The following is a 26,356-nucleotide window of genomic DNA, read 5'->3' on the forward strand; positions in this document are numbered from 1 at the left end:
CTTCCTAACAAAGTCCCAAAACCTAGATATAGACCAGGTTCTGTGAGAGAGAGCGTATGTTCACACGTATCCATAAACTAGTGCAAATATATACCTGAAAGCAGAAGTACACTAGAGTTTGCAGTGAGTACCCCCCAACACTTCCTCTCCACTATTCCAACCTTTGGGTCCATGATTGCTCAACAATTTGTTTGGCTTTGTATGTTAACTCTCTTTTCAGCCACCAGGTTCCAGATGCCATCAGGATGCCGGCCAGGCTTCCCTGGACTGAAGACCCCACCAATGTGTCTTGGAACTCAGCTTCCCCAGAGACTCACCCTACTAGGGAAAGAGAGAGGCAGACTGGGAGTATGGATTTACCAGTCAACGTCCATGTTCAGCGGGGAAGTAATTACAGAAGCCAGACCTCCCACCTTCTGCAACCCACAATGATCCTGGGTCCATGCTCCCAGAGGGATAGAAAATGGGAAAGCTATTGGGAAGGGGATGGGATATGGAGATTGGGTGGCGGGAATTGTGTGGAGTTGTACCCCCCCATCCTATGATTTTGTTAATGTCTCCTTCCTTAAATAAACAAATTAAAAAAAAAATGATCCAGGTTTAAGCCCTCAAACCCCACCTACAGGGAGAAAACTTCATGAGTGGTAAAACAGGCCTGCAGGTGTCTCTCTTTCTCTTCCTCTTTCCCCCTCCCCTCTCAATTTGTCTTATTAATTAGGAAAGAAAGACAGAAAGACAGGGAGGTAGGACGGTGAGTGGTCACTAGAAGTGGTGAATTTGTCATGCAGGTTGAGTCCCAGAGAATACCCTAGTGACAACAAAGATAAAATAAAATGACAATTTAAAAAAAGTATGATTTCAATCATTATCAACCTTTTAATTTTTAAAAATTATCTTTATTTATTGGATAAACACAGCCAGAAATTGAGAGGGAAGGGGGAGATAGAGAAGAAGAGAGACAGAGACACCTGAAGCCCTGTTTCACCACTTGGGAAACTTGCTCCCTGCAGGTGAGGACGAGGGGCTTGAACTCAGGTCCTTATGCATTGTAACATGTGCTCATGCCCCACCATTATCAACTCTTGTGATGACTTCCTCTCCGTAAATTACAGCTGCAGAACAAAGTATTTAGAAACACCCAGAGAAAGAATTGGGCACTGTTTTACTTGGAAAGAAGGCAGCAGAGCTTTGCAGAATGAGTTCAACGGTTGTGAGAAATCAAAGTAAACTTAAATGGTTAGATTTTGATCCAAAAGGAATCATTAGTCACTTGACACTAGGGATCACAAGATCTGAGGTTATTTTATAACTGCAGGGGAAATGGGCAAAAGTAGGTACTTAAGAGTTTGTTTCATTTTAACAAAGAAAATTTAAGCTTCCCATGCCAGCCCTGTCTTCCTATACTGGAATGGTGCCTTTGCCATTTGCCCGGCGGTCAGGGACACCTGGATACTTGTGGACAATGTGAAGGGCAGCAGGGGTAGTCTGACATGAGGCTAGGAGGAGAGGGCAGGCGCAGAACAGGCATGTACCACTGCAGCCATATTGGCAACACCAGGCATACATGAGTGAACGTAGCTACAAACTCCACAGAAGATGCTCAGCCTGACTCCCTTTTAATTTCAGTCAGATATTAAACATTTATAAAGTTTTATACAACAAAAAAGTACATGCAAAGTTACAAATATAGAAAATATAAAGTACATGCATATTCTGAGACCACTTTGGATCCTTATACAAAACTATTTAGTGCACTGTAAGCCTAAAGACCACACAAAACAGGCTTCTTCACAAACTGAGTATTTCAGTACCTTACAACTGAGTATTTTAGTACTTTACAAAAATAAGTAGTACATTACTTTAGATGTTAACTGTTCCAAACAAAACTTCTAAATTTATCATATGCAATATGTATATTATTTTTTACACAGAATACCTGCACAATGTAAGCCAGTAACATTGCAAAATAGTAATACATATTTGCTAAGTGATGATATTGAATAATCTAAAAAATAATTTTACCTTAAATAGCAGTAACATATTTTCTTTTCATTTTTGAATGGATCATATTTCCTTCACAACCAAACCAAGATATAGTTATAACTATGAAACAGCAATGAATAAATGCAAGTATCTCTTTTGTGTATTTTTCCATTTCATAATCCTCTATTGACAGTGTTTTTATCTACTGCTTTCTCTACTTTAAAAATATCCTGGTTCTACTCAAATAATACCAAAATTTGATTTCCAGGCAAACAAAGGAAATTTGATCTCAATCCAGAAGTTCTTTTTTTTTTTTTCTTCTTATTGCCTTAATTACAGTTTAAATTGCAAAAGAAAGGAATGTAACATGTAGGTACTTTAAACATCTGAAATGAGAGATTGCTTTCAAGGGAACCACTCCTAAATACAGGGTATCTTAGCTCCCAAAGTCTTCCAGACTACATTAGTTATATTTATTCCCTATCAAAATATCCTCTTCCAGAGGTCTAGAGTCACATGAATATTTGCTCTTTATGAAAGTACTACTGTATGGCCTGTACAGCAAAATGCAAAACATCATCAAAGCTTTCTGTAGACAAAGACACAGGTACTCTTGCAGCTGAGCCTGTGGCCCCAGAGCTAAGGATTTCTAGCTTTGTTTCCCGAATAAGCATCATGTAAGCCTCCTTCCACATTTGGCCGAAATGCAGCTTAAGCTGAAGGAAATTCAGCCATATTTCCTTAAAACATATGAGAAAAATGCCTCCAGATTACCACAAAATCACTACTAAGACAGATGGGGCATTAGGATACTGAGCTCTATAGAGTCGGGGAAGGAGCTAGGGGTATTTCAGCAAAGGTATTTTAGAGACTTTTTTTTTTTTTTTTTGGCTTCAATCCATTGCTCTAGATAAAAAATAAGTCTACATTAACCAACCAAGAACTATCTGCCCATGGTACTCTTAACTCACTCAGCATCAGCAATAGCCTATGAAGATCTTAATCGAAGGCTTGAATAACTAGCATTCTGATTTTTTGCTCTACATTTCCCAGTGCCCACCAGTGCCAAGGGTACTAGCCTATGGGTGACAAAGAGAGAAGCGGGAATAAGACACCATCAGTAAAAGGGCTGCAGGTAGATACCTCCTCCTAACCTGGTAACAGAAGAAAAGCAGGAAGGCTGTCCTCATCCCACTAGCAGGAAGATGAGGAGAGAGATGAGGAGAATCACAGCGGGGGAGGAGAAGAGGAGCACGCTGGCCCCGTCGTGGTAGGCCCGAGCTTGCTGGTACTGGGTGATGCACATCTGCTCCACCACTCGCTCCATTATCTTGACGTCTGTCTCAGTGAAGTTCTCGCCCTTGGTGGTGGTGGTCACGGTGTGCTGCTTGACTGTGATGTTGACACAGTCATGCACGAAGTTGTTCTGGTTACTGTACTGATCCACCGGCTTGTAGTACACTTGGTTGGGGTAGCGGTTTATGTTCTCACGATAGTAACGGTCCTCATAGTCATTGCCAAAGTGGATGGGGGGCCTGCTCATGGCACTCCCCACTAAGTAGCCACCAAGGCCCCCAACAACTGCCCCAGCTGCAGCAGCTCCTGCTACATGTTTCATGTTGGTTTTGGGTTTGTTGGGCTTGTTCCACTGGTTGTGGCTGCCAGCTTGACCCCAGCCTCCGCCACCATGGGGCTGCTGACCCCAGCCTCCACCTCCATGGGGCTGCTGACCCCAGCCTCCACCTCCATGGGGCTGCTGACCCCAGCCTCCACCAGCATGGGGCTGCTGACCCCAGCCTCCACCACCCTGGGGTGGGTAGCGGTTGCTGCCAGAACTGCCCTGCCCAGGATATCGGCTTCCCCCACTGTTCCATCCTCCAGGCTTCGGCCGCTTCTTGCAGAGGCCCACTTCACTCCATGTGGCCACAAAGAGAACCAGGAGCCAGCAGCCCACGTGGTTTTTCACCATGATGACTTATCTGCAAAGTGGAGATATTGTCAGTACCCTGCGTTTAAAAGTTGGAACCACTGAGGGATCGAATAAAGCAACAACACACAGTCATCCTTGCTCTCTAGACTGTACTTGTCCTCTGCTGTCACTTCTGACATAAGTCACTACAAATAAAGGGTTAACACACTCTCCTTGAAGAACAAACTTGACCTTGAGATAATTTCTGGCTCTGTTTCCTAGGGACTTGATAAAAGTGGAAGGCCAGAAAGGTTGTCAAAGGTGAAAATAACCTTGGTAAGCTGTACCTTGACTGGGATTGGTAAACTATACCTATAAACAATGTAACTTGAAGCTTCTTTTTAGCAGTGTTTCTTATAACTGAGTACAATCTTGTGGGGACCTTGCAAGCTGTGCCAATTCAGCTGTTTTAAGGAATTATTGAGGTCACTACTGCTAGGGGAACCCTTCACTGACTAGTAAGCATTTCACTCCCTTACACCTGAGCGGTCACCCATGGAGATACATCTCTGGCTGCTGTGTGGACTGCCATGAGGGCCATGGTGTGGACCCTTCTGTGGGCCCTATGGAAGTCTCTGGGACTAATATCTAGTATGGATGCTGCAGTTATTAAAGTTTTGGGAATAGTTGGTTCACATCTTCTTGCCTCTGTGGGAATGTGAGCAGGAAATGAGTCTCCCTTGTTTGTTCCTCAGGGGCTGGGGGCAGTGCCTGGCACAGAGCAGACACACAATGAGTAGTTGTTGAGTGAAGGGATTAATCTCTTCCAAACAGATAGATGCCAACAAGATTTCCTCAAAGGAATCCTCAATACAATTTTTTTTTTTTTTAAATCAGAAGCACGCACAATTTTTGCAAGGCCATAAGTTCATCTTTCTATGAATAGATATGTGGGGCTTCTCAAAGGATGGTTGTGTTCTCAAGATCTGCAGTGTGTCACTCACTGAATTGAGCTTCAGTTCAGTATTTAATGATTTATGAGTCACTTATTTAATTCTAGATGTTGGTACAAAATAAGTATGCCCTACAGAAAAGGTCTAGCTAGGATTTAGGAGAAAACAAACCGTGTATCTTGGGCAGTTTGTTATTTACTGCAGAATGTATGAAATTCAAATCTCTGTTCAGATTAGAGATCTCATTTATCCTGGGTGCTTGGTGCTGAGGAATAAAATACACACAGTAGATAGTAATTAAATGGCTTCTACTGCTCTCTCTCTCCCCATGTCAAACGATATGCTCCAAAATATCATGATGTGCTATAACACAAATATGGCAACTTGCTGTACCACTGGTCTCCTCAGAACTGGGATTATATTCAGATAAAGTGGTACCAAATAGTGAGAAAGTGTGCTTTCACACCCTTCAGAGCTAAGGATTAACCTGGAAACATTTGAGTATGATCAGACGAATTTAACATCCTGTATGTTTCACTATCATTACTAAAATGTTTTGACAGGAATAGCACAGGTAAATAAAAAAAAAACATTTGAAAGTTCTAAACCAAGTTAAACTGCATAAATCATGTCAATCAGGATTTTTTACAGGCTCTTTGGGGGAAGGCTTGGAAGGACAGGGACTAGCGACATGCTGACAAGCCTCAATTCTGCATCCACATCTCTCTATTACCCCTCTGCTCCAGGTGTTCTGGCCCCAGCTCTCCAAGCTGCTCCCAGTTTGGCTCAAACACCTTGAAGGAATGAACGAGTCAGTAACAACCAAGCTAAAGGATTTTCTGTCCACATCTCTTCAATTCACCTCAATGAGCCACACCTAGCAAACTTCCTGGAGCTATTCTTGAATTTCCGTTCCTAAAACACACTAAGTCTATCAGCAAATCTTCTAGGCTCTAAGATGAAAATCAATCCTCAACCCCATAGCTGTTCAGTTTCCAAACACGACTGTCTCAGTTGAAGTTTCCAGCACTTCTCAGTGTCCTCTTGACAGTCTCCAGTCAGCAACCACCCCTTACCCCTCTTCTGGACCCTACTACTGTGTGCTCTGCATTCAGCAGCCCGAGGGAGTCTTTCAGCATGCAGGTCACAGCATGCTTATCATGCTCAGGATAGAATCCACGGTCTTGACCATGCTGGCTGGGCCCACAAGACCTGGCTCTTGCAGCTTGTCTCTCCCCAACCTCCCTCTTGAGTTTCAAACCTGACATATACTTTCCTGTATCAGTGCCTCTACTCTAGCTGCTGGGGAATGGGGGAGAGGGGTGTTACTAGAAGGTTCTTTCACTTGTTATTTAAATGGCTCAAGTCCACCTGAAACAGCAGTCTCTGTCCTCTCTTGACCCTGCTTCACTATTCTCTAGTCCACTTGGCATCTACTATTTATGTCCACTTACTGCTCACAGTGGTGTAAGGTCCTTCAAGGCAGGAGTTTGTTTTGCTCACAGCAGTGTCCCTAGTGCCTTGACAAAGTCTCTGATGAACAACATGCAAAGTATAGGCTGGATGAATGAATGAGTGTGGGTACATCTATATTAAAGCAGAAGAAATAGCCAAACTAAAAAACTAAATAGTTACAATGGCTACCTAAAGTGAATCATATATGGCATTTCACATATATATATATATTTTTTTTTTCTGCAAAAGTCAGAGGTCTGGTATCTTCAGCTCAGTTAAATATTTATATCATGTGCCAGCAGGCATGTGAGATACTGACTGGAGGAATATGTTACCAGGAATGGCAAAGGCAGAAGGGGAGATGAGGATTTGAACATGCCTTGTTCAAGGCTGTGAGGGCAGCTACATGATTTCAAGTAGACACATGAGCCGATAATGATGTCACAGAGTAAGGGGCCACTGAGGATTCAGAGTGGAGATAGAAGGGGCTGGTTGAGTGCACACATTACTGAGCAGAGATAGGTCTGGCAGCTGCAGGGGTTTCATGGAAGTGGAGATGCAATGGAGGGGTGGAAAGCGAGTAACAAAGGACCTTTCAGCAAGGTGAGCAGATGATGTGAAGTGCTTATGAAAGTTACACCTGTTAGTTAACTATCACCAAGCCTGCCCTGCAAGAAGTTCTGAAAGGTCTCCTACAAACAATCACATCACTATAAACATGCCATATATCAGAACATTCTAAAAATCTACCATAATGGCATTAAAATATTTTCATTCTGTAATAGCAATAAATGTTAAATGTCAATGAACTGAATTCACTTATTAAAAGGCACAGAGTAGGAAGATGGAGCAGAAAACACAACCCAACCAGATGTTGTCTGCAGGAATTCTACCTAACTCAATAAGACAAACACAGACTCTAAGTGAAAGGATGGAAAACCAATACAAGCCAATGGATCACAAAAAAAGGGCTGGAGGGAGTCGGACGGTAGTGCAGGAGGTTATGCGCACGTGGCATAAGGATCCTGGTTTGAGTCCCCAGCTCCCCACCTGCAGGGGGTTTGCTTCACAGGTGGTGAAGCAGGTCTGCAGGTGTCTCCCTCTCTGTCTTCCCCTCCTCTCTCCATTTCTCTCTGTCCTATCTAACAATGAAGACATCAGTAACAACAAGAATAACTACAACAATAATAAAAAAAGGGCAACAAAAGGGAAAGTAAATAAATATAAAAAATTTTTTAAAAAGGCAGGAACAGCTATTCTCATATCTGAACAATATACATTAAAATAAATAAAATTTAAAAAGATAGGGATGGACATCATTTAATGCTCAGAGGATCAATCAAGAGGTCTTAATGATTATTAACATCTATGCACTCAATGAGAAGCCATCTAAATACATCAAACATCTACTGAAAGAGCTACATCAATATATTAACAGCAACACAGTAGGAGTAGGAGATTCCAACACCCTTTGGATGTTAGACCGGAAACTATCAAATACTTAGAGGAAAACACTGGTAGAACTCTTTTCCGTCTAAATTTTAAAGGCATCTTCAATGAAACAAATCTAATTACAAAGAAAACTAAATAAAAAACAAACCAATGGGACTACATCAAATTAAAAAGCTTCTGCACAGCAAAAGAAACCATCACCCAGACAAACAGACCTCCCACAGATTGGAAGATCTTTACATGCCATACATTAGACAAGAGGCTAATAACCAGAATATATAAAGAGCTTGCCAAACTCAGAAAAAAATTATACCTTCCAAAAATGGGTAGAGGTTATGAATAGAATATTCAACACAGAAGAGATCCAAAATGCCAACAAACATATGAGAAAATGCTCCACGTCATTGACTATCAGAGAAACACAAATAAAGACAATGAGATATCACTCGACTCCTGTGAGAATGTCATACATCATAAAAAGTAGCAGCAACATATGCTGGAGAGGTTGTGGGGTCAAAGGAACACTCCTGCACTACTGGTGGGAATGAATGTAAATTAGTCCAACCCCTGTGGAGAGCAGACTGGAGAACTCTCAGAAGGCTAAAAATGGACCTATCTTATGACCCTGCAATTCCTCTCCTGGGCTTATGTCCTAAGGAACCAAACACATCCATCCAAAAAGATTTGTGTATACCTATGTTCATAGCAGCACAATTTGTAATAGCCAAAACCTGGAAGCAACCCACGTGTTTGTTGAACAACAGATGAGTGGCTGAACGAGTTGTGGTCTATATCCACAATGGAATACTACTCAGCTATTAAATGCTCAGGGGATCAGTCAAATCAGGAGGACTTAACGATTATTAACATCTATGTTAAAAAATGGTGAATTCACCTTCTTCACCTCATCCTGGACGAAGCTTGAAGGAATCATGTTAAGTGAGATAAGTAAGAATCGGAAGGATGAATATGGGATGATCTCACTCACAGAATTTGAAAAACAAGATCAGAAGGGAAAACACAAAGCAGAACCTGGACTGGAGTTGTTGTACTGCACCAAAGTAAAAACTCTGGGGTGGGGGTGGGGGGCTTAAGGTCCTGGAACACAGGCAGAGGAAGACCTAGTGGGGGTTGAATTGTTATGTGGGAAACTGGGAAATGTTATGCATGTAGAAACTATTGGATATTACTGTCAACTATAAACTATTAAACTATTAATCCAGTAAAGAAATTTAAAAACAAAAGAAAGTTACACCTAGTGTAGTGCCTCTTTCATTCTTACGGGCATCAAAGGTTGGCAGATAAATTACACGATCAGTCAAATTATGTTATGTTAGATAATGTGAGTTTGATCCTGGTGGCATTAGGGAGTTGCTAAAGAGTTCTCTTTTAGGAAGAAAACTGTCAAAAGTCAGTTGTGGAGAGAAGGGGTGGGGGGGAGAAGAAGAAGGAGGAGGGGGGAGGGGAGGGGAGGAGTTGTTAGTGAGGAAGCAACTACAGTGACAGAGACAGAAGCTTGTGGCTTTGGCCAGGCGAATGAAGAAAATGGATAATCTGGTGAAAATGGAGAATCTGGCTTAGGAGCTTCCTTCTGAAGAGTTTGGTGCTCAGTATGAGAGACAAGAGACTAGACTAGTTAAGTGCAGAGCAGAACACAGGTGGAACCCAGGCCTGGATGAAGATTAAAGTTGGACTTTGGCAAGGCAATTATCAAGTTAAATGTGGAACAAGACATAAAGGTAGGTAGTTTGCTTCAGTCTAGAGTTGAGGAAAGAGACTGGAGATTGAGACATTAGGGCATCAGAGTCTTGGAAATGTGTGGCTGGCCAGCATTGTATTAAAACTGAACTCTGGATAATCACAGATTCCATTAAGGCAAGACCATTATGGAAGGTTTTCGAAATAATTACATTTTGACATAGACACTCATTTTTAAAGACAGGAGACTCAACTCACATGAATTTCTTCAAGAAATCTTTTGTTCTGTTTGTGATAAAACTAAGAAGACCATACACTATTTGACCAGAACTTCTTTTTTCACAAATGTGATCACCAAGATTGGCAAGGTCAAGTGATAGATCTGTGACCAAAGGTTTAACTAATGAAGTTGCTGGGAACAGAGACTGGGTTTCTGAGTCCCTGGCTATGCTATGACACTATTCCTTTAAAACACTGTCAATGGTCAGCTTATGGTCTAGGCCTCTGGTACATTTTAAGACATTTAAATAAGGGCAATACTGACTTAACATTAAGAAAAATATCCTTAGCTGACTAGAAGGAGGAGGAAGAAACTTCTCTAACTTGAGAAAGGTTACATAACAAAAACAGCAACCATAGTTATCAGATAACCTTTGAATGCATTTCATTTATGTTCAGAAGCAAAACAAGGCTTCTGAACATAAATGAACATAAGGCTGTCCATGGTCATAGAACTGTTATGTCCAGGGGCCAGGCAGTGGTGCAACCAGGAAAGCACACAAAGTACCTTATGTGAGGACTCAGATTCGAGCCCCTAGTTCCCACCTGCAGTGCAGAAGCTTCATGAGCAAAGAAGCAGATGGCATATCTCTCTCTCCCCCAGCTCCCCTGCCCTCTACCCTTGTTGGTATGCTTCTAAAAACCCCTTCTGTTTCATTTGGTTTAATCCCCCCTGCTTAACACTATTCTATTTACATAACCACTTCATTCTATTTACATAACCGCTGTTAACAAGCACCACCCTCCCTCCAGGGCATTGGTGGTTCAGTGGTAGAATTCTTGCCTGCTCCACCCCCTCTCCTTGTCATACCCTGATTTTCACCAGTCACTTTTCTCTCCACCCTCTGCGTCGCATCCTGTTCCCACCCTGCTGGGCTAGTATATTTATAAGGACAAGATTGTAGTTTTTAGTTTAGCTTAGCTTGGTATAGATTGCGCTGCGTCCTGCATGAATAAAGAGATACTGTGTACAGCTTTTAATGCAAGGAAAACAGCATTAAGTTCTTTGTACTGAGGGGAATTCTCAGGAAGCTCAGTAAAGAGAGGTTTAGGAGATTGCTTGTCTGTGTAATATATAAGGGCAGCAGCTCCCTTTTTTCCACCGTCAGTGAAGACTGTAGGAGCAGAGGGAATGGGATCTCGAGAGAAAAGTTTAGGTGCTAGTAGAGGCAAAAGAGGTAAAGAAGCTATCAATTTATTGGAAGGAAAATGGTTATCTATTTGTCCTGGAAACCCCACGAAGCTTATGGCAAAGCGGGAATGATGGCGTATGAGCCGCTCTGTATCTGTGAGAGAAAAGGGCAGAATAATTAAATCCGGTTCTTTCCCTAAGACCTGCACAGACCTATTTCTCCCTTGGTGAACCATGAATGCTAACGCGTCTATCTCAGTGAGGAGTCTTGGAGCTCCTCCTACTGGCGTGTGAAGCCATTCAAGAACCCCATGGTTCTGCCACAATGCCCCTACTACTATGGGGGTGGAGTTGAAGATTAGAAGGTTTACCGGGAGAATCGAACAAGGTGCATGTCCTGGAGGGCCTGGTTAACCCTTTCCAGTGCCGAGGAGGCCTCAGGAGTTAACTTACGTTTTGAGGAGGGCTGTTTGTTTCCTTTTAACAGGTCAAACAGTGGTTGGAGGCAGCTTGTAGGCAGATAGAGATACCCTCTGTGCTATTTCTCCCAACCTCTATAACAACAAGCCATCAGGAACAGTAGATTTGTCATGCAGGCAATAGACCCAAACCCTGGTGGCAAAAAACTAAAACAAAACTAGATCCTGTCTAATGCCACACACAAAGGAAAAAAGCCCCAATTATCATTATTCACAATTACTTGTGACCACATACATAGAAAAAAATAACAAAATCAACGAAGATAATATAAGACACAGTACTATGGTTTTACCAATCATCAAGGTTGTGGGAGACAAGATAAATCTACAAAAATCAATAGCATTTCTCTATATTAACAGTGATTTGACTAAAGAACAATTTAAATAGAATATTCATAAGAGTGGGGGTTGGGTGGTAGCACAGCGGGCTAAGTGCACCTGGCGCAAAGCACAAGGACCAGCAAAAGGATCCCAGTTCGAGCCCCCGGCTCCCCACCTGCAGAGGAGTCGCTTCATAGGCGGTGAAGCAGGTCTGCAGGTGTCTATCTTTCTCTCCCCGTCTTCCTTTCTCTCTGTCCTATCCAACAACAATAATAACCACAACAATGATAAAACAATAAGGGCAACAAAAGGGAAAAAAATAGCTTCCAGGAGCAGTAGATTCGAGCCCCAGCAATAACCCTGGAGGCAAAAAAGAAAAGAAAAGAAAAGAATATTCCTGAGAGCAAGCCAAACTGTGAGGTACCTAGAAATTAACTTGGCTGGGGGGGGGGAGGCAAAACTTCCATAAGGAACAAAGAAGATTATCTGTGAAAATAGAGAGGTATTTGACCAGGGAAAAGTAGTATAAGTTTGCCAATACCCTTCAAATGAACCTCTGATTTTTTTAATGCCAACCTCCTAACTAAATTATTTGAGGAGTTTAGTAAGTTCATAACAGGAAGGAAATATCTATAAATGGCAAACTCAACTTGAAGAAGGAAAAGAGATAATCGGCCCTATCAGGCTTTGAATCACAATACTAAATAACAGTAATAAAGACCATATGGTAGAAGTCTAGAAACAGAGCAACAGAAGAGAGAAAACAAAGGCAAGCTCAGTGGTAAGCCCCGGGCAGCATGCTCTTTTCAGTGACCTGATGCACAATAAAGTAGGCACCAAGATCAATCGAGTACGAATGTTTCGCATAGCAGACACTTTGGGGAAACTGGGGGAAAATAACAGTGGGTTCTTAACACTACATGCACAAGTGGGCTCTCCCTGGGTTAACGACCTAACTATGAAGTGTAAAAATAAAAATAATAACAATACACAAACAAATATCCTTGGAAAACACAATAAGTCTATATTGGTAGTGAGAAAGGTGAAAGAACTTCAGAAAAGTTAACGATATCCAACTGTGCTTTATAAATTAGAAATCTGGGGGCCAGGCAGTGAAGCACCCGGTTAAGCACGCATACCCCACGTGGAAGGAATGGGGTTTGAGCCCCCAACCCCCACATGTAGGGGGGGTTGCTTCACAAGCGGTGAAGCAGGTCTGAAGGTGTCTATCTGTCTCTTCTTTTTTTATCTCCCCTCCTCTTTCAATTTCTGTTGGTCCTGTCAAACAGAAAAAAAAAAAAGATAAAAACAGCCATAAATGGGGCCGGGTGGTGGCATACCCAGTTGAGCGCACATTACACTGTGCAAGGACCCGGGTTCCAGCCCCCAGTCCCCACCTGCAGGTAAGCAGTGAAGCAGTGCTGTAGGTGTCTCTCTGTCTCTCTTCTTCTCACCCTCTTCCCTCTTAATTTCTGGTTGTCTCTATCCAATAAATAAATAAAGATAATTAATTTTTTTTTAAATGGCCATAAAAATGGAGTGGTGGATTCACTGTGCAGGCACCGAGCCCCAGTGAAAACCCTGATGGCAAAAAAGGAAAAAAGAACAAAGTAAATTAGAAATCTGTGTGAAATGGATTGCCTTTCTCTTAAAATGCTATCAAAAACTGATGCTAGCTAGGTTGGGAGATAGCATAACAGTTATACAAAAGAACTTTCATGCCTGTGGCACCAAAAGTCCCAGGTTCACTCCCCAGCACCACTATAAACCAGAGCTGAACAATATTCTGGCTATTAAAAAACAAACAAAAAACCTGATGTCAGAATTAATGAAACAAACATTTTTATGCAATAATCTGTACATTCCCATTTTAAAGAAACAGAGACCTTGAGCTGCCTAGTAACTAGAGAAGAAATGGAGGAAAGAAAAAAAAAAACAAAGATTATGTATTATACCATAGTGATATTTACAGTACAATATCAGATAGCTTCATTTAACAATTATGTGCTTTCTAAGGTTCTATCATTATGCTAGGGACTGAGGACACAGTGGTAAGACCTGTGATTTTTATTTTTGTTGCTGTTGGGGCTTCTCTGCTCTGAGCTGACTTTTTCAAATAGCAAGACAAGAGGGAGAGAAGGAAAGTTGCCACAGCACAGAAACCCCCTCCAGTGTAACAGGGGCTGGATTTGCACCTGGGTCATGTGCATGATAAAGCACTCATACTCTCCAGGTAAGTGAGCTCTCTAGCTGACCCTTTAAAAGACATGTATTATTATTTTGCCTACAGGATGTTTGTTGGTGCATCATGTCTTCATGCCTGCATGATTCTACCACTCTTGATGGATTCTTTTATTATTATTATTTTAAACTAAGATTGACACAAAAGGAGAGAGAGACAGAGAAAAGGCAATACACGAGAAGTAACACTCAGGAAACTTTCGCTGTGCAGGTGCTATCATGTGGAGGCTGGGGGCTTGAACCCAGTTTTCATGCATGTGTGTACTTTTAATGGTGAATCATTTTCTTTTTTTAAAAATATTTATTTATTCCCTTTTGTTGCCCTTGTTTTATTGTTGTTGTTATTATTGATGCCACTGTTGTTGGATAGGACAGAGAGAAATGGAGAGAGGAGGGGAAGACAGAGAGGGGGAGAGAAAGATAGACACCTGCAGACCTGCTTCACCACTTGTGAAGATCCTTACACCAGTCCTTGTGCTTTGTACCATATGCGCTTAACCCGCTGTGCTACCGCCCGACTCCCGGTGAATCATTTTCTGATCCCCAGTGGTGAAATCTTTAACTTGAAGAGTTTGAGGATAATAAAGGATGTAGATATTTGGAGCCACAAAAGATAGAGGGCAAGGGGCCTGATGAAGCTGGAGTAGGGGTGGGGGCAGAGTAATGGGACTTCATGGGCCAGTGAGAAAGTTTGCATTTTATTCTGACCTCAGAATCTCCAGCAATACATGCTGGAATTGTGCTTTTACAAAGCTTGCCCTCACTGCTGTAAAAAGAGAATTCAGAGAAGCAAGCAAAGGAAATGGTGAAACCCATTAGGAAACAACTGAAGGCAGATGTCAATATGGCTGTCACTATCTTAGATGGGGCACTGAGATATACTTAAAATAAATAATAATAAATTAATAATAAAATAAATAATAATAAATTCATAATAAAGATGTATTTTGCAGGAAAAAAAATTAAAACTTGCTAGTAAAGTGCATAGAGGATTGAGCTGACTGACCAAGTTTGTGGAAGTGACAGAGGGCCTTGTTGGGAGAGAAAACCAAGGGTTTTAACTTGGACAGATTAACTTTGCCGATGTTTAGGCAATTGGTACTAGAACCTGGAACTCAGCAGAGACAAGCATTCAGGCATCTTCATCGGAGAGATAGTGCTAATGGCCAATGAGGGTAAAGGGCCAAGATCCAAACAGTAGGCTTCCCACTGCAGCCATCTAGTACAAAAACTGGCCCAATCCAAAAGGAAATATCACGAATTTTAAATAGTTTAGTAAAATAATTCTTTTTGGTTAATAAGGACTAGCTTGGGAACACAAGAAAGGCTCAAAGTCAGGAATTCTATTAATAAGGACAAACAAAACAAAACAAACAAAACAAAAAAACCTACAAGTATCTCTGCAGGTTTGGAATGTTTTCAGTTGAAATCCATACATTCTGATTTTTGTTTAAGCTGTTAGAATCACTATCCGTGATGAAGTGAATGGGATGCACCTGGTTGAACACACGTATTACTATGCACAAAGACCTGGGTCTAAACCTCCGTTCTCTACCTGTAAGGGGGCCGCTTCATGAGAAGTGAGTACAGTCTGCAGATGTCTTTCTCTTTCCCTTTTTTCTACCTCTCTTCTCAATTTCTCTCTGCCCTATCAAATAAAAATAAAGGGGGGGGGGGAAGGCTGCTGGAAGTGACAGATTTGTAGTGCCAGCACCAACTCTGGTGGCAATTAACAAAAAAACCACTCACAGACAGACACACAATTCATGCCCTATCTTTTCTGTTTTGTTGTTACTGGGGTTTCATTGCTCTGAGCAAACTTTTTCAGACAGACAAGAGAAACAAACAGAAAGACAAGAGACAGAGGACCTAGTGGGAGTTGTACTGTTATGTGGAAAACTGAGAAATGTTATGCATGTACAAACTATTGTATTTATTGTCGAATGTAAAACAATCTCCCAGTAAAGGAAAAATAAATGAAAAAAGAATACAATCACTCTTATTTTACATTATTTTGGAAGTTCTAGTCTGCCTTTCAACCTAGACGGTTCAGAAAAATTACCCCAAAATGTCTTAGAATACATAAAAGAGCTCATTTTGATGACTGTTTTTGAAATGAATATATAAGAAACGGGGTCTGGCAGTAGTGCACCAGGTTAAGTGCACAGAGTACGAGGTACAAGAACTGATGTGAGGATCCTGGTTCAAGTCCCCAGCTCCCTATCTGCGGGGGGGGGGGGGGGGTCACTTTACAAGCAGTGAAGCAGGTCTGTAGGTGTCCATCTTTCTCTCCCCATCTCTCTCAATTTTTCTGTCTTATCCAACAACTACAGCAGCAACAAATATGACAACAATGGGAAAAAAAAGATGGCCTCCAAGAGCAGTGGATTTGCAGTGCAAGCACAAAGCCCGTGATAACCCTGGAGGATGTGTGTGTGTGTGTGTGTGTGTGTGTGTGTGTGTGTGTGTGTGTGTAAAAATCAGTCTCCACGTTAGATCTGATTATTTAAATGATTCGGTGTGGAAAAGCCGTTCCACTCATAATGACATACTTCTTTTACTTCAGTGGTCAGGAACCAATTCTCCAAGATCTATATATAAGGTGTTCCTATGTAACAGCTCCCAAGGGAATCTCTCTTCTCACCAGTCTTCAGAGACATGTCCTCAGGAGTGCAACTCAGTAAGAGCTATACTGATTTAAGTAAGACCTATACCGATAGTAAGAGCTATACTGAGGGCACATACCTCCCTTAAAGAGATCCTGAATTATACATTAACTATAACAGTAGTAAGAAGAACATACTGGGTTCTTGGGAAAGTCAGGATTCATTTCTGCATAGAAAAAATACATCATGAGCATAGATAGCATAATGGTTATTTATACAAACACTCATGCCTGAGGCTTCCAAGTCCCAGGTTCAACCCCCAGAGCTGAGTAGTACACTGGTTAAAAATAAGTGAATAAATAATCTATATCTATATCTATATATAATGACCTTTACAACAACACAATATCAGGAGAAAAACAATGAACTGATTGAGAAAATAATTCTCCTGGTTGTAAGAACTGCAGAACGCACCCTCCACTCAAAGGATTACTGTAACATGCTGCAGCTATCATTGGCTTAGACACAGGCACATTCTGAATGTTTAATAGGCAGTAGTTGATGGGTTGTACAGTTTCCTAAGAGGAAATAAGATCTGAAAAGGGAGAATGGAGTAAGTAAATTAAAACTACAGCTTAGATGACCTTTCACCTCATAAAACCCTGTTAGCTGGCTGATCTTCAGTGTTATTTTGGTGCATAAACACATTATTATATTTTTAACAATGAATGCTTCCCTACATAATTTAGCATGGTTCTGAAGAAAGCTGAGGCCTTTGCTTTGCACAATTGATCTAATTTTGTAGGTAAGAATGATACAGTAATTTTGAGTTACATATATAGACCCATGGAACCTCCAGAACAATTTGAGGTCACACTTTTTCCAGGTCCTAATTTTCTATAACAGTTGGCAATTTTTTTTTTTTTTTTTTTACCATCACAAGATACTTCTCTGATCAGGGTACGTACTTCTGTTGTGACTCAGCTGAGCTGGATTTGTGCCTCTGGGAATGCTTTGGCTTGACTGAAACTGTTCGGTGTCCAAATATATCCAGAAGTCCTTAAACAACAATAAAAGTTAAAATTGATAAATAAATCCCAATACTAGTTCTTTAAAAGAAGAGCCTTATACCATATATAAATTACATATGTCATACATAATACATAATGGTTTCATTAATAAATCTATTCAAGGAAAAAAGAATATTTGGAAAAATGAAGTTGAATAAAAAAAGCAAGCGTGACACTTAACTCTCCTTTTTATACACAGAGAAAATTATATTCTTTAGGAATGCAAACAAAAATATAATTTCAATTACCTATAATTTCTATTAAAACTTTGCTTTTGAAAGATTAATTTATTATATGAGAAAATGAGAGGAGAGGCGACCAGACCACGGCTCAGCTCTGGCATGTGGCGATACCGAGGACTGGACCTGTGGCCTCAGATGTTCAAGTCAAGGAAGTCTAGCAGACGGAACCATCTCCCTAGCCCTAAAATTTCATTTTCTGTTTTCATGTTAGTGATTTCACACATACATGCAGGCAGTTAAGTAACCAGAACCTTGGCATGTCATTTTCCCCCTTTATCAGAGGTACCAAAATCAAGACTTTTGATGGTTACATAATGTTCCTTTCATGACATGTCATGATTTTATTGGCTAGTCCTCTGCTTTTATCCATTTAGGCTGTTTCCCAGTCAGTTCTAAATTTTAGATCATTCTGCTCTGAATCTTTGCCTGCATGTGGTTCTTTTTTTTTTTTTTTTTTTTTCCAGTTGCTGTTCTCATTTATTCCTTCCATTGCAGGTAAATTCCTAGGAGTATAGTTTCTGGGTCACTACTTTTACCTTCTTTTTTTGTTGTTGTTGCTAGGATTTCATGAGATGGATTTTTTTTTTCAGGTAGAGACAGAGACACAAAGGGAGAGAGGAGAAAGGGGAAGACACCACAGCAGGGAAGCTTTCCCTCCCTAGAGCTGTGGGAAACAGGCTCAAACCTGGGTGGTACACAGTGACAAAGCAAGTGCACTAGCCAAGTGAGTTATCTTGCTGACCCTTTTAACTTAAGGCATCTGTAGACTGGTTTACAAAAAGCTGCTACTGATTCACAACATCCCCAATGAGGTGTGAGTAGGAAAAGACTAAAGGTTATGCATACATTTTCAAGGGCTAGTTACATAAATAGTCAAAGTAACAGTCAATTCTGTTTTATGAATAAAGGGAAAACTAGTAAATTAGTGGAGACGTCTAAAGTCACTAAGTTATTTGCAGAGCCATCTTTCTTATGTTTTTTTTTTTTTTTTTTTAACCACAGCAATGCAAAACCCTGGTTTATGGTGGTGCAGGGAATTAAAGCTGAAACTTTGGATCCTAAGGCATTAGTCTCTTCACATAGCCATTATGCTATCTGTCCCCGCGCAGAGCCATTCTTCTAACCCAAACCATGCCACTTCCCCATAATTGAATATATAAGTGCTTTGGCTATCTGAATAACATGGTTTTTAATTATTACTTCTGATTTTGAAAATTTAATAGCCATTTGGTGATAACTCAATCTGGCTAATTTGCAATTTATTCTGCAATGGCTCATTTCCTTATCTATTACATGCCTGACAGTCTCCTTTCACAAGGATGAAAAAAACTTGTGTCCGATACAAACAATATACAAATCATATCCTAGCTCTCCGCTTCCTTTCCTTCTAGGTGCTGCTCACTACAAACTGCTCAGTGTCTCTGTAGGCAAAAGTGTTCCTGCTCATCAGTGACTGTTTTCTTCCATTTTCAGCAGTCTGACGTTTTTATTACTCAACGCTCTCTCTCTCTTTTCCCTCTGGCAACTTGCACAATTATTCCTATTCTACCTGGAGCTTTTTGAAACAAAAAGGGAAGAATAACTGCAAAATGGTCAGCATGTAGGAACCGCTTATTAAACTGTGATGATGTAAGTGGAATAAAGCAATGCGGCCACGAAGATAATCACGCTGAGGAGATAAACAGCACTGTGTTAGGTATGAATCTGCAGATGAGAAAACTCAAAAAACAGAAAGAGTAGCACTGAGCTGGTGAAGGTGGATGTGATGGTTTAGGTGGGGATACTCAAGATATTTTTAAAACCTATTTGCTTCTACAAAGAATAAGGGAACGAAAAAGGACAGTAAAAACTATCCCCTCATTGTTTCATAACCAGATGTGGAGGCGACTCCCTCACAAAAGGCTGGTTCTCAGAGGGACCCGGATCCCCTCCCTGGAAGGGGCCCAGACAGTCGAGCTGTCTCTCTCCAGAGTGGCAGCCAAGAAAGGGCAAAGCCTGGGAGAGTCACGGTCTCCTGGGGGGAGAGAGAGCCGGGGCGCCCCCTCCCCCGCCCGCACAGCGCGCCAGGTCCCGCCGCCCCCCCCCCCACCCCCGGGAGGACGCGTGAGCCCTGGGGGCCCTCCCGAGCCCAGACGCCGGCCCCGGCGGGCACCTGCGCCCGCATCCCCACCAGCGCAGCCCGGGCCTCGGGAGGAGCCCGCCCAGAGCACTCCGCGGGCCGGCTCCCGGGAGCCGCGAATGGAGGGGAGGCCGGGGCATCCCCCTGCGGCCCCTCGTGGGCTCCCCGACAGCGTGAGCTCGCTGGGAGCGAACGGCCGGGGGGGCGCCACCTCGCCCGGCCCGAGGGGCTCGGCCGCCCGCGCCCGCGCTGGGAATCCGCGGCTTCCCGGCCAGAAAGGCTGCGCCACACGGCGCACCCCCGGCAGACGCGCCCCCGAGCGCTCCGCAAGCCCGCGGCGCGGCCCACCCGCCTGTCCCCCAGGTTTCACTCTCGGCCTCCGCGGCGTCCCTGCCGCGCCCCAGTCCCCAGGACCCCCGCCCTCTGCCCGGAGCCTACCGTGTGGCGCGGCTGTTTACCGGAGTCGGGAGCTGAGCTGCGCTCAGGACGGCGATGGCAGCGACTGGAGCCCGTGGGCGGCGCGGGGAAGGGCGGGGGCGGCGCGGGGCGGCGCGGGGCGGCGCGGGGCGGGGCGGAGCCGGGTTGTAGGTCAAAAGGTGCCGCTCAGCTAAGTAAGCTGTAGGGAAGCTGAGTCACCGGGGGGGGGGGGGGGGGGGGGGGGGGGGGGAAAGGGTTGGGATTCAGTTAAACAAGTGAATCAACAGATACACGGTTGGCGTCATCACAGACTGATATTGCTCATAGACTGTTAAAAACAAACAAACAAACAAACAAACAAACAAAAGCACTTCATCTCTAAAAGGGAAATTCGGCCCAAAGCCTTAATTTCTCCATTACATAATGGAGAACCCGAGAAAAAGAAAGGTGAGATAATGAGGAAGCAATTCCTGAGCTTTGGTAACTAGAAATATCAACAATGGGGGAAAATGTTGCAATCTTGGATTGAGCCCAATATTTATAAATATTGATATAAATCCTTGGATCCGTAGGGTCTAGAAAGGCTCTTACTTATCACCTTTTCATTTATGTACTCAGTTCCTGTTCTTTATATGAAAGATGATTTATATACTCACAAATTTGAAAAATGAATTCACAGGCCCACTCTTCACAGTAACTAAGGTATAATGTTATGTACTACAATGCATAATGTAAAAAACAAAACAAAACAAAAAGACATATGGCATACTCTTGCTTACTATTCCTGCTAGGAAATTACATGGGGTTGGTCTTATTTAAAGGATACCCAGTGATAATGATAGAATGATGGTGGAGGGGGCACACATATGTTAATACTCAAATTGGGGCACTTTTGAGAGTGAAAGAGGCACTGATATTAATTAAGCTGGACCAGTGAACACAAACCAGAATTGTCCTGGAAAAAACTTTTTTTTTTTTTCCTAGCCCATTCTTTCTGGACAAAAGTCTCCATCCAATTGTATAGGAAAAGAGACCTTAGAATCTACTTCCAATTACACTTCCTTCAATCACTCCAAAGCTAACCATGTCAGACAAAGTAAGGACTACAAAAGCTGAATAAGGGCAAGTACTTTGCATACTTTACTGATGACTCTTTAGTCACTACCAGGCCACCTCATCACATGGGCCCCTAGTCAGGGAGTCCTGAGATTCCCACACAGACATGATGGGCCTAGACATCAAATAGAGCCCTCTCTCCACTGTCACTGGGCATCTTCATCAGGAACAACATAATGGATCCCGTTGTGGGCCCCCATAGGACCTTGCCCTCAGTGTGGATCAACAATGGTAGAGACTGTTTCGTTCTCCAAAGGGAGGTTGAATAACATATTCGCCTACCACCTGACGAAGATGGGTCCTGATATTGGTGCAACTTGGAAGTTCTTACTCATGACTACAGAATGTGAGCTCAGACCTATGGGGATGCAGAGGTTATATAAACTCCTATGCTGAATATGGACCCCAGATTAAATTGATGGAGTTTACAGTTAACAATATTTATATACTTTCCCCATATTTGGGAGCTACTCTTTCTCTGATCCAGCTTTCTAGTCCTATTTCCAGCTATGGCACCATCTCCTCAGACAATAACCTGGGTCCACCTGCATGTTAGCTCTCAGGCTCAGGCAAAAACTAGTAAAATCATGGGCCCCTTGTAATATAGCTAAACTAGACCTACTAGCTTTTTCCAAAACGGAGACCCCTAATCTTCATCTGCAATATTCTTGCCTTTAGGTTCATGATTAGTCAACAATTTGCTCTGCTTTGTATTAACTCTTTTTCAGCCACCAGGTTCTAGATGCTACCATAATGCCAACCTGACTTCCCTGGGCAGATGACCCCACCAATGTGTCCTGGAGCCCTGCTTCCCCAGAGCTCTGCCCCACTAGGGAAAGAGAGAGACAGACTGGAAGTATGGATGGACTTGTCAATGCCCATGATCAGCAGGGAAGAATTACAGTAGCCATATCTTCCACTTTCTGCACCCCACCATGACCCTGGGTCCATACTCCCAGAAGGATAAAGAATAGGAAAGCTATCAAGGGAGGAGATGGAATACAGAGTTCTGGTGGTGGGAACTGTACTCCTCTTATCCTATAGTCTTGTCAGTATTTCCATTTTATAAACTAAAAAAAAAAAAAAAAAGAATACTGAGACAGTCACTGGAAACAGGTTTGGATTAAATACTTGTAAGGCTCTGCTATCACTCCAGTGGGAGGAAACTAACCCACAGAACTGTTAACAATGGAGTGATGTGGAACAGAACCTGGGCAGGTGTGCAAGGAATGTGAGTGAAACTGCTGGGATATTTATCAGACTGTAGGTGGGGCTTGCAAGGACAGCTGGGAAGGAGAAGTAATGGGTGAGACACATCTCAACTGGGGTTGGACAAGATTCAGTGACAGAGCGCTGAATCATTTCATTTAAAAATGAACATTAAGCAGCAGTGCTTGCCTGAGCTGCTTTCTATGCAACCAGTCCTACATAAGGACTAGGCTGACAGTACTTTTACAGCCTGACCGATTCTCCTCAGAAGTGGCTTATTCTGATAGGGCAGTGAAGCATCACTGGGAGTGGGTGACCCCATCAGATTAGGCAAGGGATGGGCTTCTCTGTAGGAGTGGCTCTGTAAAGCTTAGTTTAAAGACACTATCAATGAAATTTTATCATAGGGTTGTATGTGTAGGAGAAGACAATATGTGTTCAGTACTACTTTCAGTTTTAGGCATCCACTGGAGTTTGAGGGATATATCCCACAAGGATGGGGTGAGAGCTACTGTAGTCAGTTTGTAGAATGGTTTTCAAAGTCCTATGTTTGGATTATAACATCAAAGGAGAAAGTGTAGCTGGAGAAAAGAAGAGCTATCAGAAGTGAACAGGGTTAACACTGATTTAGAGCAGCAATTCTCAATCTTCACCTTATATCACTTAGAGGATTTGATAAAACACAGGTTGCTGGGCTCTGCCCCTGAGATACTGATGCAGTAGATCTAGGATGGAGTCCAAACCTGCATTTCTTTTTTATTTTTTTAAAGGCTAATATACAAAGTCTTGGCTATATTCTTCTTTTAAGTTTTTATTTACTTATTGATATATAAAGAAGACAGATTAAGAAAGAGAGGGAGAGATACCTGCAGTACTGCTTCACTGCTTATGAAACTTCCCCCTTGCAGATGGAGACCAGAGGTTTGAACCTAGGTCCTTGCTTCTTCTTCTTCTTCTTCTTCTTCTAGCGTTTGCCCTTCTTCCGTAGCCAGTCAACAGCGTCAGGTTGAAAGCTGTCAGGAGCTGCTTGTTGCTGGCTTTGAAAGTGACTGGGATCCATGTGGATTCAGTCGGCTAGGAAGGATCGTCAGTTTCCCCAATGAATGGGTACTCACGGGATGCACCACGAGAAGGTCGATCCAATGCATCCAAGGTCCTTGCTTATGGTAATGTATACACTCAACTGGGTGCACCACCATCTGGACCCTGAATCTGTACTTTTTTTTTTTCTTTTTTTACCAGAGCACTGCTCAACTCTAGGTTATAGTGTTGCTGGGGATTGAACCCAGAGCCTTTGAAATGAAAATCTCAGAAATGAAAGCTGTTTTGCATAACTATTACGCTTCCCAGACCTTTTCTTTTTAAAATATATTTATTTATTTATTTACTTATTTTGGATAGAGACAGAAAGAAATTGAGTGGGAAATAGATACCTGCAGCACTGCTTCCCCACTCATGAAGCTTCTCTCTTGCAAGTGGGGACTGGGGGGCTTGAACTTGGGTCCTTATGGATAATAACATGTGTACCACAGGCTGACTCCTGAATCTGCATTCCTAATAGGTCCCTTGGTGCTGATGCAGGCAAAAGAAAAAGACAGTCTGTTTTTTGTGGTCTTTTTTTTTTTTTTTTCCTTTCCTCCCAGAGATGGGGCTTTACACAAGTTGATTTTACTTTCCTATTATCCTTTCATTCAGATAGAAATACACAGAGAGACAGTGAGAGTGAGAAAGAGGAGAGAGAGTGGGAGAGGAAAGACACCACAGCCTCAAAGCTTCCTTTCTAGGTACCATAGCACCTCCCCTGTGGGCAGCAGCTGGAACCTAGGCAGAGTGAGCATGGGAAGACGCACTCCCTATCTATCTGCTAAGCTCTAGCTCCAGCCCTCTTCTAGTATTTATTATACATAAATATTTTCTTTTTTTTTTTGTATGTAACACTCCTGCACCCTAACTGTTCTCTGATACCAACCAATTAGGTGTCCTACAACTCCATTCTGACACTGTCTTCATGGATATAGCATCAGATTATACAGCCTAAGGACTCATTCCCACAAGACTGCCTCCCCCCATACACACACACACACACACACAACACACACACACACACACACACACACACATTTAGTTCTCAATTGTAAGTCACTTATATTTCTGAAGAACTATAGATCAAAGGTTCCAATTTCCTTGGGTTTGACTCATTTGCTAGAGCAGTTCACAGAACTCAGAGACATGTTTTACTTACTAGACCCCAGAGTAATTTTAAGAGGGTCAGGAGCATCCAGAGGAAGAGATATGTAGGGAAGAAGTGGGTAAAAGATGTGACCTGTCCACACTGTCTGCAAGTACACCATTTCCCAACTCCTCTGTGTCCAACAACGCAGAAACTCTCTGAAGCCCCTCCTCTTGGAGGCTTCATTAAACAGGCCTGGCTGCATAGATAGTTCGTTCCTGGCAACCGAATGTTTTTATTAGTGATTTAATAATGATTGGCAAGATTGTGGGATAAGAGAGGTATAATTCCACACATTTCCCACCACCAGTGTTCTGTATCCCCACCCCTCCATTGGACTCTTTATCCCTCTCATATCTTTGGATTATGGATCCAAGATCTTTATAGGGTGCAGAAGCTATAATTGTTTTTCTGCTGGACATGGGCTTTGGCAGTTCAATCCATATTACCAGCCTGTTTTTATCTTTCCCGAGTGGGGCAGGGCTCTGGAGAGGTGGGATTCCAGGACACATTGGTGAGGTTGTCTGCCCAGGGAAGTTAGGTTGGTATCATGGTAGCATCTGCAACTTGGTGGCTGAAAAGCATTAAGATATAAAGCAGGGGGGCCTGGCGGTAGCATAAGGACCTGAGCAATGTTCCCAGTTCAAGCCCCCAGCTCCCCACCTGCAGGGAGGTCGCTTCATAAGCGGTGAAACAGGTCTGCAGGTGTCTTATCTTTCATTCCTCCCTCTGTCTTCCCCTCCACTCTAGAGTTCTCTCTGTCCTATTTAACATCAACAGAAGCAACAACAACAGTAACAACAACGATAAACAACAAGGGCAACAAAAGGGAAAAAATGGCCTCCAGAAGCAGTGGATTAGTAGCGCAGGCAGCAAGCCCCAGAGATAACCCTGGAGGCAAAAAAAAAAAAAAAAAGATATGTTTAATAACTAGGAACCTAAAGATAAAAATAGAGCAGGTGATATTTGAGGTCTTCATGTTGGAAGAGGCTAGGAAATCTATTTTAGGTATATTCCAAGGGGCCCATAACTTTACTAATTTTTGCCTGAGCACTAATTCTAAAATGCAGGTGAGCTAAAAGTATTGTTTGGGAAGATGGTGTGAAGAGTTGAGAATAGGCGTGGTCCAGGAAGTGGCACAGTGGATAAAGCAGTGGACTCTCAAACGTGAGGTTCTGAGTTCGATCCCGAGAAGCACATGTGATATCTGGTTCTTTCTGTCACCTCCTGTCTTTCTCATATAAATAAACAAATAAACAAAAAATAAATAAATAAATAAAATTTTAAAAGAGTTGAGAATAGGACAAGAGAGCTGGATCTGGGAATAGAGTAGCTCCCAAATATGGGAAAATTATCTTAAGTACTGTTAACTGTAGACCCCATCAACCTGACGTAGGGCCCATATCTATTCATATTCTGCACAGGAGCCTATGTAATCTCTGTCA

General features: G+C 42.5%; 1 protein-coding gene across 2 annotated transcripts; it reads right to left on the minus strand.

Moving 5' to 3' along the window:
• Positions 1-1,599: 1,599 nt before the first annotated feature.
• Positions 1,600-20,497, minus strand: PRNP (prion protein). Of its 2 annotated transcripts, none has more exons than XM_060186862.1 (3): positions 20,378-20,497; positions 17,477-17,567; positions 1,600-3,962 (listed from the first exon to the last, which is right to left on the minus strand). In XM_060186862.1, exon 3 carries the CDS (start codon positions 3,950-3,952, stop codon positions 3,170-3,172), a length of 783 nt encoding a protein of 260 aa, XP_060042845.1. In that variant the 5' UTR covers positions 3,953-3,962; positions 17,477-17,567; positions 20,378-20,497; the 3' UTR covers positions 1,600-3,169. The 2 variants fall into 2 exon arrangements, with proteins under 2 accessions (XP_060042845.1, XP_060042848.1); XM_060186865.1 differs by having other exon boundaries at positions 20,398-20,417.
• Between the last annotated feature and the right edge of the window lie 5,859 nt (positions 20,498-26,356).

This window comes from Erinaceus europaeus, chromosome 1 (assembly GCF_950295315.1).
Source record: "Erinaceus europaeus chromosome 1, mEriEur2.1, whole genome shotgun sequence".
In the NCBI taxonomy this organism is placed as follows: Eukaryota; Metazoa; Chordata; class Mammalia; order Eulipotyphla; family Erinaceidae; genus Erinaceus; species Erinaceus europaeus.

Coding starts and splice junctions, on each gene's coding strand:
- PRNP (XM_060186862.1), bottom strand. CDS start 3,952: ATGGTGAAAAACCACGTGGGCTGCTGGCTCCTGGTTCTCTTTGTGGCC.